Raw genomic sequence first — 15179 nt, forward strand, 5'->3', positions numbered from 1 at the left:
GACATGATCATCTTTATGCAAAGTTATAACCCACAATTTTTTTCCCTTTTCATAAACACTTGCAATATCATATTTGCCAATTTTTAATCCAATTACATAAACGACGTATTTTCTATTCATCCATTTTCGAATCGAACAACTACGGTAATGCGTTTTTCGTTACATGCTTTTATTGCTTTGGTCTTACGTTTTCTGTTAATCTAATTTTTGCATTCACATCGGCATCTTCTTCCATCCTATTTTATTCAAAGCACTATCCTTTCATTCCTTACTGATTCCTCATAAAACAGTGAACAGGTCGCATCTCATTTAGTGAATGACATCTACACACACGACTCGGCGTAAAACGAACCACATCGAGACCACAAAAAGTTTTGAAATAAAGGGGGCGCAAGTGCCGCGCAACCATCCAACTGGTACCAAGTTTGTAAGCAGAATTTTCAAACTTTCAGGCTGAAGCATATTTCATGATTTCGACGCTCCTTAGGAAATGTGATTAGATATTTCGGGCGTGTTCGTTTGTTTTTAATCGAAGCGTTCCAACTAGCGACGCACGAGTGCCACGCAAAATGAAGTGTCGCTATATAAAAGGGTCGAATTATAAAATGACATCAGAATATCTTGATATTGGATAAAATATTTAAATACTTTGCTTAGTCCTACTCATTGGGCGGTAAATGATTTGATCGAATTCGTTGGTGCACTTGATTGGTATTTAAGTTTGGTAAAAACGTTTGGGGTCTGCGATAATCTTCATCAAGAGAAAGTGGCCACAAGTTGCAACAACACTACAGAAAAATTGATATAAACGAAGAGAGATAGAGCAATTTATTGTGGGCACTTTATATACAAGATTTCAGAAAGAAAAATCGATTATCTCAGTTTGCATAAACATGTTGAGTAATATGCAACACAATGAAGGAACATAGAAACAAAAATAGTGTGTCTCCTCAATGAGCTGTGCAATAGAAATGGCAATGGTAAGCATTACATTGAAAAATTGTTGCATTTGTATAGTTTTAAAGTAACATTTTTCAACATAGGCAATAATGAAGTAGTATAGAATGTTTGAAAAAAAGGCAGTGGATAGGACAATTGAACCTTGAATACTTTCCCAAATTTCATTTTATCTCATGATTTTCAACATAGTCTATTGATTCAAAATGAAAATGTGTTTCATAATAACAAATTGAGTTCATCCAAAATGTAGTAGCTATGTACGTATCAGTTGCTGCTTGTTTAGTGCTTCAGTTGGAGCAGAAATGCTAAACAAAGGCCAACTGTCACTGGTAAAATCAAAAATTTTGAATATTTTGTAAAAAAAACATGAATTCTAGGTAACGGTAGGAATGTGAAATATTATGAAACATATGTGAGAACAACAAAATTTTGAGTGTCTTGAATTTTAAATTACTTATTCGCACCTCACAAATAGAATGACATATGATTTCATACTTTCGACTTAACATAACAACAGAATAAGTGCTCACATTCAATTTCTACAAAAAAAAATTTACCTCAGGAGAGATGCTAAACATTTGATATTTAATATGTTTGTAAACTTCAGTCTACCTGAAAGAATATTGTACATAAATAAATCAACCCATTTTTTTCGGAATTAGAGAAGAATTCTGAATGAGGTTAATTTCTGAACGCAAAGATATAACTGAAAGTGATCTATCGCTAACAAGGGATGATCTACGAATGTGAGGATTTATTTCATCAATGCCAAAGAGACTTGAAGCGGAGATTATGTCTTCACTCATACTATTATTTTCTGCATTAAACTGAGAATAAATTGCAGGATTCACCTCTATTTGTCGGCTATTATCATCTGGTTCACATGGTTGGTGCGGAGACACAGAGTTTATTGAGCAATGACTTCGCGCACGAGTTTCAATATCAAGCGTTTCAATTGAGGGTGTTGGTGTATTTGGAAGAAACGGTGTCTGACAACGCTGAAATATTTCCAAAACACTCTGAGATCTCGATTGTTCAATGAGTTTTGGAGTTGTAGGTTTAGTCACATTAGTTGACTCAGACTCAAAAAAGCCTGAGCGAGTTTTCTGAGGAGGCAAAGGTGATATTGCAAGTGCACGACCTCGCTTTTTTCGAATAGGAACTGGTGCTGAATTTAAGTCAGGTAGAATAAGCGTTCTGCTATTCGCAGATTCATTTAATTCTGAATCAGTTTCATCTTCATTATAAAAACTTGCATATTTAAAATAATCTTCCTCTTCTGACTGCAAACCATCATTTGATCCCAGCACATCAACTCTTTTATCAATAACAGCTTTTACAGTTGGCTTTGTTAAAGTTGTTGGTTTATTCTTCTTCTCAGGAACAAGAACTGAGTTGGATTTTTTGAACATTTTAACGAGTTCCCCAGGATTCAATGTCAACCATACTCTCGATGTTTTTCGTTCAGGTGGAGTTGCATTAGCTTGATCCGGACTTTCAGGTATCTTGCTGATGTTAGTATTACCAGAAGTCTCTGAATTTTGTGGAGAAGAACTTCCTTCTGTCTCCATTGGTTTGTTAACATTGCTGAAAAATATTTAATAGTTGATGACAAAACTATAACCAACTATTATGAAAAATTACAATAACAGCGTATGTTTATTCCATATAGGCATGGTGGCTAAAGCACTAGACTTAAACTATAGTGGTATAACAAGTTAAAAAAAAATTCTAAATAAGAACTTTACGTACAATAAAAACAGAAATTGAGAAATTCTATGCACCCCATTCAAATATAATTCGACTGAAAACTTATTTTCAAATAATAGTCAACAAATAAGATAGAAAAATGTATAAACAAAAGATAAACAATACAGTATACAGGGTAACCAAGGAAAAACTAGAACTCATAAATTTTCTAATTACTTCTACGAAAATGAAGAAAATTCCTTCATTCATTTTAACTTCTGTTTGCATCTAAAAGTTTCAGTAATCTCAGGTCTTTTGCACAAAGGTTACGGTCTCTTTAGAATATGTTCCAAATTAATCAGGTTCGGAGTCACCCTGCATTACTAGGCAGGCCACATTAAATAGGCCTATTTCACCAGAGCAGATAAAAGCAATGAAAATGACACACAGCAAATGAATCGCTTTTTCATAATTTGTGGAGCAGTATTGATAAAAAGATATAAAAATGCTCGAACCTTGTATCCTCCTTGGCATGAGCATTATCTTTTGATTCTAAAAGATGTAATCCATCAGAAGTAGCATATAACACAGGGACTCGATAACCGCCAGGAGCCGTCTTAGTTGAACTTGTAGCATCATCGTGTGATGTTGAATCGGAATTTCCTGGAACATTTCTTCCTTGTGAACCAAGTCCTTTCCTAATATTTTTTTGTGGTTGTTGATGTTTATCTGGCTGCCGTGTCATGTACGCAGAAACCTTACCATTTTTTAACTTGTCTCTCTTCTGGCCTAAAAAATGCGTAGTAAATTGACAATTATAATATTTGCATGTAACGAGTAACAAGATTTTCACTACAACTGAATCTTGCTATCGACATAACATATAATTAACTGATCCAGTGGTTTATAAACATTTTTGTACCGTTGCTCCCTTACAGTACTCTAGACATATCATTTTGGAATTTGACATATTTGGGCTGTTCTTGCAACACTATTATCAAAATTATTTGTAAGATATCGCATTTAGAACAAAACTCTTTATCATAGTATCGATGCTGAAGAAAAAAAATCGCCAATTTCAACCAAATTTAATTTTCGCCCCGATTTATCTCATTCACCGACTTTGAGAATCGCTGGACTAAACAATCATTTAAAGCAAATTTTTCTACACTTTTTAGTTTTTTAATTTACAAGCTAAGTCAAACAGGTTATTTGCAATTGTTTCTAATCTTTTTGGCTCCATTAAAAAAAAAGCAGTTCAAGTCATAATCAAAATAAAAATCATTAAGTACGTATTTTTGCTGACTGCTGTGCTTCAAAATTCATAGAGAATTTTTTCCAGTGCAGCAAATTAGCAAAACACAGAATCTGTACATTTTATTGCTTACTACGCCTCACCATAGCGTCATTTTGGTATATTCACCTCAAAATTGAACAGTATGTTCGTATTAATTAAACAGTATAACAGAGACATTAAAAATAAACACACCTTTTACTGTAATGGTATTCTTCAACAATTTGCGATTTCCACAGCAAAGATAAATCCGTATTCTCTTCTTATGTTCGGCAAACCAAGCCAAAGTTACCAATGGAAACATGGCGGAAAAACAAAACATCATCCACATAAAAGCAGTTTGATACGAGAATTTATTTTCTCCAATTGTTGTCGACATGATTGATGAATTATCATATAATGTAAATGAAGCTCCAAATTGTGTTGAAATGTCCATGATAAGATAAGGAAATTTGAAAACCACGAATAACAAGAGCAAAATAAGGACATATTTCGCACATCGAGCTTGTGTGACAATTTCAGATTGCTGAAGAAATAAAAAATATAATTGAATTACAGTGAGATATTCATGGTAACATTTTATTAGCTGTCAAAACCGGTTTGTAACAAGTAGTTTACTCTAGTTCATGGTTTCTCAAGCTGAGCCCGCGAGGGGGCTACAGAGCAGCTTTCCGAGGCCCACAAGCAAAGGTCTTCTGTGAGGACTTCTCAAATGACAGTCACCAATTCAAGCATTTCAAATATACAAATCATCTAAAATAACTATATTTTACCTGCACACAGTAGTCTCCGTAATTTGTTGTGTTAGAACCTCTCAGAACTCGTTTCTCTTTCTCTGAATTCCAAAATACAGCTATGAAGCATGCAATAGTGAAAAAAACCGGAAGACCGAAGCTCGTCACTAATAAAATACACCTGAATGCAAAATTGTAAAAAATTTGTTATCTGAAATATATGTGATTAATGTAAAATAATCGTCCAGTAGCAAAACCCGAAGGATAAATTATTATTCACCCCCAATTTGTCAATAAATTCATTTTAATACATAATTTTTGGTACTCCCAAAGTATGTGAACCAAGATGGAGGACACCGGAAGGTAGTATGTGTACCACGTTATGGTTAGGCTATAATTTCATTTGTTTGATTAAAACCAGTCACACCACATTGGGTAGTACAACATTTCTTATAAATAATGAAATGAAATTCGAAGTCATGCTCATTCAGACAATCAAATAATGTTTAAGACAAGAAATTGCTCATAATTTGAATTTTGTCGTAGAGCACCTCACACGCTGCGTAGCATCATATGTACATATAGTATGACAAAATCAAAAATGAGCAATTCAAGCGAGTCACACTAATGAAATTGAATGAATGAAACAAAACACAGCGAAAAACAATGAAAAATTAAAACAACGATAGTGATTGCAATTCAATAATTTCTCCACAGCTGCAGAAAAATCAGTGAATGAAATAATGGTTCATTCGGGCATGTCATATACATATTATGTAGAAGCAAATTATTAAAAAAAAATCCAAATGAGAAAAGCAAAATTACAAAGCATGCAGAAAATGTTGGTTGATTAAGGATTACATCACCATTATTTGATATATTTACCCAAACTATGACATTTGTCCAGAAAGGCAGCAAAAATACTGAGACAAAAGAAACAAGTTCGTTACCAGAAACATTATACAAATACTAGTCTAGGTTTGTTTTTGAATCATTTTTAGCTGCTAGCTTTAAATAATCAATTTTTACAAACTTCAAGATGTTTTCCCTGCTTGTTACTGTAGATGGAAGTTTTAGAATAGAGTCAATTCAAATATGTTTGAATAACTACTGTCCCAAAGTAAATTTTAACAATGATTGAGTGTTTTTGATTTTTTTTGAATGATTCAAATTTATAATTTTTGCAATGGAAACAGAAGAACAAATATTCTTAGAATAGGAGGGAATTCAAAATTTATAGAACACAAATTCTTTATGAAAAAAAAAATTGAAAAACAAAATCTCACGTGTAAGACAAGGATGTTTCTTTGGACAGCCCACATAAACATCGGTCTATGAAAGCTTTCACTGTCAATCCAACAGTTTCATTATGAAACATTATTGGTAGAGATATGATAAATGCATGAATCCATGTATATAAAACAATATAACTTGCACGATGGTAACTGCTTTCTTCTCTATGGCTTAATCCCTTGCAGACAACAAAATACCTGAAATACAGAATGGGGATAATGTTAAACAAAGAATGGTACTGATTTGATACAGTGATCTAAAGAACTTATTCATGCATCTAATAAGTAAAATTGAATGATATAATGACTGCATAAGTCAATACACCAATAGCCCATGTCTATGCTGAATAGGGTGTCCCAAAATAAAATTTCTCTTATTGGACACGGGGTGGACATATGGATCGTTTTGTCATAATGTTGTTGTTATTCTTTTTATTACCATGTGAAAATATTGCTTTGAAAATTTCAGTGGTTATTAAGATTGTATTTTTTTCTATAGAGCTATTAACTTTTATTATCCGTGGGATCTGATATTTACTTTCAAATGTGCTGTATAACTTTTAGCTATGGAAACACGTTTTTTATGATACCGTGATCGTGATGGCTGTCTTCCACAATTTTATGACATTGTTACGGCCAGTAGTCTACTGTGACAGTTTGCATACTGATATCCGTACTATGGCGTTTTAGACTTTGTGTCCATATATTCGCATCGCTCTCTTGTTTAAATTGAAATAACTTGATTGTGACATCTATCAGAGTCAGAGCCAAATAGATTCTCTGACCACGAGTATACAGTCAAAAAATTCATCACAATTGTTGAAATATTTCACTTTGCTACCCAAAATTAATTAAACCTATCTTCTTTGATTGATAACCAAATTCCGAATTCTTAATCATATATCAGGCCTAGTGAATTCTTTGTTTTAGGAATAATCTAGTAGTTTCATTTGAAACTTAGTCATATCGAGCATTTGACTTATGATAACCATAAAAAAGGTTTATTCAACTTCTGAAATTGTAATAGTAAAACAAAATCAAACTGTACTCATAACTATCTTCATTACCAAATCCCATGAATGAATGAATATAGAATGATTTGTGCGAAATTCTCTGTTAACATGGCATTTTTGACAATTTTGAAGACATTTCGCTTTTCATATACAAAAATATTATTTCAAAGTGCATTCAGAATAGTGACCATAATCGTTCGCTGTTACACATTCCTTTTAATTAAACATGAAGCAATCAATAGAGAAATATTTGATTCAGAAATATTATGAAAACACAAGCGAAGCTTAGAATAGAGAATAAACAAATATCTGAGAAAGGACCTATGTGATCGGTCATCATGATTTTTAATAAGATCAAAGAAAATATAATATGATACTACATGATGATATAAATTCATTCCATTGTGTGAACAGTCGATAGCATAAAAGCGTACGTAACATCTCATTAGTTCGAGAGAAGTGTGAATGCACAGAGTACACACACTTGTCATTGTTTTTCCAACCTATGCTGTACATAGGAAAGAAGCACTTAATAAACTACAAGTGTTTGGACAGAGCTGATTTTACAATTTCAAGTGGATTCTAATCCAATCATGCAAATCCAACTTCTAAAAACGAAAAATATTCACAGAACAGCTGTTTGAATAAAACTACACCTCTTTCACAATGTATTGCCTGCTGTGATTTTATCAGTTTATAAAAAGATAAAATGGCATCTACATAACCTATGTTTCAAAAAGCTATACCCAATTTCTTATACACAACTAAGATACATAACCAATTTTGCTCTGGTTCTAGTTTCAGAGATCAAATTGAGTGACATTTGATGCAACTTAGATATAGGGTGACCCAAAAAACTGAACCATGTCATTTGGGCATATTCTTGTGACAACATAATGACTTTTGAGCACAATGTCCTAATGTTATGGAACCCGTAAAAAGGTTGACTATTATTTATGGAGCCCCACAATAAATTTATAAAAATAAAACATTGGTACTTACCGATTATTGATGTTAAATTAAAACTGCTTTATTCAATGACCTTATGCATTCGCTGCTTTGTATTTAAAATATATTTTATTAATGTCATTAGGCCTATCGTTTTCCTAGACATTTACAAAATAAGACGGGTCAGAATTTTAACATGTAAACGAATAGCTCGCGTAGCACCCAGGTTTCTCTCAAAGGAGACCTTGGGCTCCGTATGAAGCAATTTCAGAACCTATGGTATGTCCTAGAAATAAACTTTTTTGACCGAGGGCTAGGTATGACTCAAACAGTGTTGAAAGTGGCCGGACAACTAAATTCCCAAAAGTTGGAAAATCCATTCAATTTATTCAACAATATAAATTCTATTTTCAGAAGTCTTGAATATTAAATTCTAAATCGCAGAATAAAGATCAAGAACATCATAGAAAAACAAATATTAGACCGGAGGTTAGTTGTTAGCAAAACAATTGCTGTCCTCAATATTCGCATGTGGGCAGTACGAAAGTTAATGTGACTTGTACTATTAGCGCAAAATGCACTTTCAACATTCATTTCAGCATGAGAAACGTACACAGTAACAGTTTCGCCGATAGCACACGCCACGAGTGCGAGTCCTTCGCATAAAATATTGCGAACCGGTAGAGAATTTTTGTCCATTTTATCACAGCTATTTCTAGACAATTTTTTATTACTGCAATTAAACTACAACTCATAAGAAGGCAAAATGATGATTGACTTATTTGATTCATACTCAAATTTCGGAATCAAGACCAAAAACTAACGAACAGCATTCAAAATCGCGAAAACGAGGTATTGTTCAAAACCACGACTGAAAATCTGTCCGAGTGACAAGAGTGTCTGAGCGGATGCGTAAGGGTCTATTGTTAGGTCACTTTTGCATCTTGCTGATTGGCCAATGTTACGAACAGTCGATGTTCGGGGAAACATCCCTTGGAAAAAATTCGCGATTTTTTCATGTTATTGTGGGCCAGATGAAAGGAAGCCACGGGCTCCAGTTTGGTGAAACATGTCCTAGATCAGGGGTTCTCAAACTTTTGGTGTTGCGGAGTCCTTGAAAGATTGAATAATATTCGCGGAGCCCCAAATTAAATGTAAAAATTGTTACTTTCAGATTAATATTCCTGAGCAAGGTAAAAGAACTTTACTTATTTTAAATGCTGAACCTTTTTCAATAGGGTTAACACAAGTCATAAATAAATCTAAATTTTATACTAAAGCTGTAAATTTGACACTTGACGAACATATTAATAAATTAGAGGTCGAATCTTTCTCTTTTGACATTTTTGGAAGACGACATAAAAGGCCGCTAATAACGTGCGCGATTTCATTTTGTTACAATACGATTTTTTTCGTCAGCATGGCGTGTTCCAAACATCTTTACGCCGGTGTTTATTCTCCCTTAATCAAAAATTTCCCTCAGCATATACATGTATTATTACACAATGACGACGTTAATTGCTTTTTTGTTCTCGTGGGGAATTATGAGTTCAATGTGAAAAACATGTTACCATATTATAGTCATCGGCGACGAAATGCTAAAAATAATAATTAGTAACTGCGGAATTGAAACACAGTCAATTGTGCGCGCGATGTACCTTTTTTCCCATTCTGAAACTACCGACGGAGCCGCACGCAATCAATTGTGCGCGCGATCCGCGATGTACCTTTTTTCATTCTGAAACTATCGACGGAGCCAAATGCAATAAAATAAATTTCAATTGTTCGTATTTTGCCCAGACATTGCGATTTTTCAAACGGCGATATCTTGCTTAAAAATAATCTCAAGTGCGAAAGAACAAATCAAGTTTGACAAATCCTGGTCGCAAGACAGGTCACAAGACAGGTCGCAAAAATATGACTCCAATTTATTTATAGTTGGCAGTTTATCACATATTTTATGTTATTTCAAAATAGTATTCTTTCATTTCAGTAATTCTAATAGTAATCTCGAATCAACGATGAGCACAAATACATTATAACGACGAGACACTTTAAATGTTCGCATCGGTCATGGATTGAATATTTTACGCAACAGAAATCTCGTTATCCGTTTTTTAATCGCCAAGAATGTTGCGCGTAAATTTCCGATTCCAATTTTGAACCTCCTCCCTCTTAAGAATCCTGGCTGCGCACCTGCTTACAAATAATGTCATTTTTTAATTCCGCCTCTTTGCCATATTTTGAGGCTATATTGTTGTTAGATTTTATCAAAGCTGTTAGTGCTTCTTTGAACAGTTACAAAATTTTGAGTCAGTATTTTGAAGAGTAATCAAATAACTCGCGGAGCCCCTGGGTTCTCTCTCCCCAGGGCTCCCCACGGAGCACTTTGAGAACCTATGTCCTAGATTACTGATGCTTTTAGAGGTACAATCATATACAAACAGAAGTTACAGACAGTGTAAAATTCTGGAATTAAAAGATTTATGAGTTCTGAACTTTGGGTCCCCCTGTACATGAATATGGTGAAGTTTCAGGCTATCACATTCCAAAGTAATAAATGCAGCGTTACTATCTATAATTGTAATGCATAATCTTATTTAAATGAAAACCATATTTACACCCTACATTTAAGTTTCTGTAGATCAGGGGTTCTCAAACTTTTGGTGTTGCGGAGCCCTTGGAAAGGTTGACTATTATTCACGGAGCCCCAAAATAAACGTAAAAATTGTTACTTTCCGATTAATCTTCCTGAGTAAGTTAAACGTATACTTTACTCAATTGAAATACTAAACCCTTTCAATAGGGTTAATACAAGTCATAAATAAATCTAAATTTCAAAGATAAATTGTATATATTAGGGCTGTAAACTAGGGGTCGATTCTTTTCTCCTCTTGACACCCTTGACAACCTCAAACATCTTTACGCCGGTGTTTATTCTCCCTAAATCAAAAATTTCCCTCGGCATATACATGTTTTGTTCCACAATGACGACGATAAATGCTTTTTCGTTCTCGTGGGGAATTATGAGTTCAATGTGAAAAACATGTTACCATAATATGATCATTGGCGACGAAAAAAACAAAATAATAGTTAATAAAGAGGTAAATCCGCAATTCAAATTTCTTGATTGAAAAGCGGCGTTCTAAAATATTAGAACTAAAACTTAAAATGGAAGATAACACTATAAGTTTTGTTTCAGCAGACTCACATCAGAATAAAAACGCTTTAATAGACATTGTAAATCACAAAATTTGGTGTTATGTTGGGTTTTCTTCGGTTATTCATCGTAGTAACTGCGAAATTGAAACACAGTCAATTAATTATGCGCACGATGTACCATTTTTCCATTCTGAAACTACCGACGGAGCCGCATGCACCAAAATAAATTTTGCCAAGACCTTGTGATTTTTCAAACGGCGATATCTTGCTTAAAAATAATCTCGAGTGCGAAAGAACAAATCAAATTTAACAAATCCCAAGTTCGCAAAAATACGACTCCAATTTATTTATAGTTGGCAGTTTATCACGCAGTTTATGTTATTTTACAATAGTATTTTTTCATTTCAGTAATCCTAATGGTAGTCTCGAACGTGAGTAACGATGAGCACAATTAAATTATTGCGACAAGACACTTTAAATGCTTGCAACGGTAATGAATTGGACATTTTACGCAACAGAAATCTCCTTATTCGTTTTTTTTTTTAATCGCAAAGAATGTTGCGCTGAAATTTCCGATTATATTGTGAACCTCCTCCCTCTTAAGAATCCTGGCTGCGCTCCTGCTTATAAATAATGTCATTTTAATTACGTCACTTTGCCATATTTCGAGGCTATATTGTTGTCAAATTTTATCAAAGCTGTTATTGCTTCTAGGAAAAGTTTTGAATTAGCCAAGTCAGTATTTTGAAAAGTAATAGAATAGCTCGCGGAGCCCCTGGTTTTCTCTCGCGGAGCCCTGGGGCTCCGTACGGAGCACTTTGAGAACCTATGCTGTAGATAACTGGATCTCATTCACAATATCAAATAGAGCAGAAGTATGAAATATTGGATGTTGAAAATTACATAATTTAATGTTTAGCAACTTGAGCTATTAATCAAAATAGGGGGCACAATTGACAAAGACTAGGAATATCTTTTTCTACTTTTTTAATTTCTTATTTTTTTCGAAGCCTGGCCAATTCTATTTTTTATTTTCATAACCGACAAATTTCTAACAATACAATGTCACATGAAATTTTTAAACAGAACAATCTCGTGTTTACATTTGTTAATTTTAATTAAAGAGCATTTGAGCTATAAAAAAAAAAAATTTATAATAATATAATAATATTTTATAATATTAATCCAATGCAATGAAACTGTTCAAGACATTGGTAACTTCCACTAAAGAGATGTTTTTCTTGATTTTAAAAGAGAAACAAAATTCATTTCAAACTTGGATTAAAAAAAAACAGTAATTGTTTTTAATAGTTTTTCTAAAATGCGCAAAATCAACTATTCCTGTCTTTCCAGAAATAATAGGCCTTTATATGCCACTGGATAGCTATATGGAGACTTGTTCAGAGTGAAAAAGCCTTGTAAAATATCTTGAGCTGCACAGAAAACAATACCCATCTATATTCATGAAGTTGAAATACATTCTGTGCTTCAAACCTCTAATGTTATCACAATACATTTTTACTTATTGATTTGAGCAGTGAAAACCAGCAGTTATTTAAACCTGAATGAGAATCGGGTTATCTGATTAAATGCATGAAAGGAAAATACATACAAGATTGGTATTTGCTGCATTACCGTGTAATGGGATAAGGGCTCCCATTTGGGAAATTTTGATACAAAAAAAAAATACTTTGGTAATTTTTACCTATCAGTTGCCATTGCAGTAATTGTTAAAAGTACCCCAATGTTTTGTAATTGTGTAAAACATCCATTGAATCCCATTAAAAAATCTCCAAACACCCAAGCTTCTTCAATTGAAAACCCTGAAACGGAATGAAAAAATTCTTTTAGTATGTGTCGATTGCTGCAATGAAATAATTCAATAACTGATTTAAAAGATGAAAAATTTAATGCGTTGAAATACACATGCAAAACTCAACTAGTGAGTTTTTCGAACATAATTTAATATGAAAGCCTTTTTTATAGAATTTGATATAAAACAAAATTTTAGGTGAATGTTACTGGCTACTCAAAGAAGTATAGAAATTAAAATACTGATTTTTCAATGAAAATGTATGTATGTTTAAAACCAAATGAAATCCTAAAAATTCTAAAATACCAAAACCGTTATCTGAATGAAATTTGACATGTGGAGACAAATGTAGTAAAATCTGTTCACCAATTTCTGTAATTTCTTTTGTTCTATGATTGATATACCAATACAGCAATATAAAAGATATTTTAGACAACTAAATCGTAAGATATTTCATTGTACAATTTCACCTGTTGCAAATGACATTGTCAACGAACATTCCAGCAAGCCAAAACTTGCCATGCTCAGAAGATAAGCATTAAAAGCATTCTTCTTTCTTTTACTTGCAACTGCACATGCAAATACAATGAGAGAATTTCCGACCAGAGATACAGCTAATAGAAGTAGAATTACTGATGTTCTGACTATCTTCAGTGTGTTATCTGATGTGTCGTCCATTGCCACATACAAACGAACAATTACAGAATTAAGATAGATAATTCTATGACATGTTTGTAGTTTTGATAACTATGGCATATGAAAAAAAAAATACTAAAATTAACCACACGCATAACTTTAAGCAAATCCCACTTTTCAACTAACAAATATATGGCTAAATATAATATTTTTAGTAAATATTTGATTGACAAAAACTATTTTATTTAAAACTGTAAAACAATTACGAAACATCCAGACTTCATATAAATAGAAAACAGGTATGCATCATGCTTCAAATGAATTCAGACATTGACAAAGCACTTGGTTGTGGATCTTCGCGCAAATACAGAAATAAATCAGCAGAGAGTTCAAAGTATTTATGCAAGGCAACAAATTTCTTAATCATGACTGCATGATGACCTCTTGTTCAGATAGGCTACGGTACCCATTCTGCCATTATCTGATTATAGTTGGCCAAGTCTGCAGAGTTATTGCTGCAGACTGGCAGATGGTGAGACTGTGAGATGGCATGGATGGGCTGATGGGTGAAAAAGAACCGAAGAAAGAAAGCTGTAATCAAACAGCAGTTAACGTCTGAATGTGGACCATTTCGCAAAGGAGTCCAACTCGTACAGTCTGACAGTAGACGTGCCAATCCTTGACTTGACACATATTGCTGTATTGAGGCAGCTAAAAACAACCTTTAACCCAACAAGCTCTAAGCTCTGAAGTTCCTTTGACCTTCCCATCTTCAGATCTTTCCAAAGTCTGAAAGTCTAAGAACTGAAGACTGGAAGAACAAACTCTGAAACTGGCAGCTTCTAATCTTTCTCAACTAACCATTTTTTAAGGTTTCACATTCAGACATTGCACATTGTGAATTCAAGAGATTATCTAATTGGTCATTCATTCCAGCATTCACAGAACAGCAGAAGCTTGATAACATTCTGACATTTCAGCATTTAGACCACATACAAACTGAAATTTGTGATTTGCACGATTTGACTATGGCTGTATGATGGAATGCTGTTTCAAGATTTGAAGAAGATACTACAGTACTAGTCTACTTCTTTACTTTGAAAGTGAATTTTATGTTGTTGGCAAATTATTGGAAAAAATTATGTTACGGTCTTACTACTAACTGAATACAGCTCAAAAGACCATGAAACAGCTCGGAACAGAGGGAAACAGAAAAAATTCCGCTATAAATGTTATAATTTCGTAATTTAAATAAAATGTTAGCCAGTTCAGTAACTATCCAGGTCGGATTTTAAAGTCACGTGACACCCGATAGATCAATGGTTCCCTACATTTTTGCGCGCCCGACCCCTTTTGGATATTTTGCCGCGACCCATTCACTGAATTAAAATTAATAAGTCCCTCAAAGAAAAGGATATTAAGCCTTGATGCGTTTCTGCAAAATAGTTATCTTGAATCAATTCAAATACTATCAATTATTAAACTACCCCGTTACCCCTAAAATTATTTGAGTGCACTATCACTCCTATTTGCTGAGTATCGTATTTTCGACTATCAGGCTGATTCACAAGACGTAATTTTTCAAACTGACTTACTGGCGTTGGATTAGCCTTCGACCAGAAAATATCGGGAGTCAAA

General features: G+C 33.6%; 1 protein-coding gene across 1 annotated transcript; it reads right to left on the reverse strand.

The window, feature by feature from the left end:
* Positions 1-805: 805 nt before the first annotated feature.
* On the reverse strand, positions 806-13673 carry LOC120339389 (uncharacterized). The gene is made up of 7 exons (XM_039407503.2): positions 13376-13673; positions 12798-12915; positions 5964-6167; positions 4717-4858; positions 4139-4469; positions 3165-3438; positions 806-2547 (listed from the first exon to the last, which is right to left on the reverse strand). The coding sequence occupies exons 1-7, from the start codon at positions 13581-13583 to the stop codon at positions 1599-1601; spliced, it is 2226 nt and encodes a 741-aa protein (XP_039263437.2). The 5' UTR covers positions 13584-13673; the 3' UTR covers positions 806-1598.
* Between the last annotated feature and the right edge of the window lie 1506 nt (positions 13674-15179).

Source organism: Styela clava, chromosome 9 (genome assembly GCF_964204865.1).
Source record: "Styela clava chromosome 9, kaStyClav1.hap1.2, whole genome shotgun sequence".
Lineage (NCBI taxonomy): Eukaryota > Metazoa > Chordata > Ascidiacea > Stolidobranchia > Styelidae > Styela > Styela clava.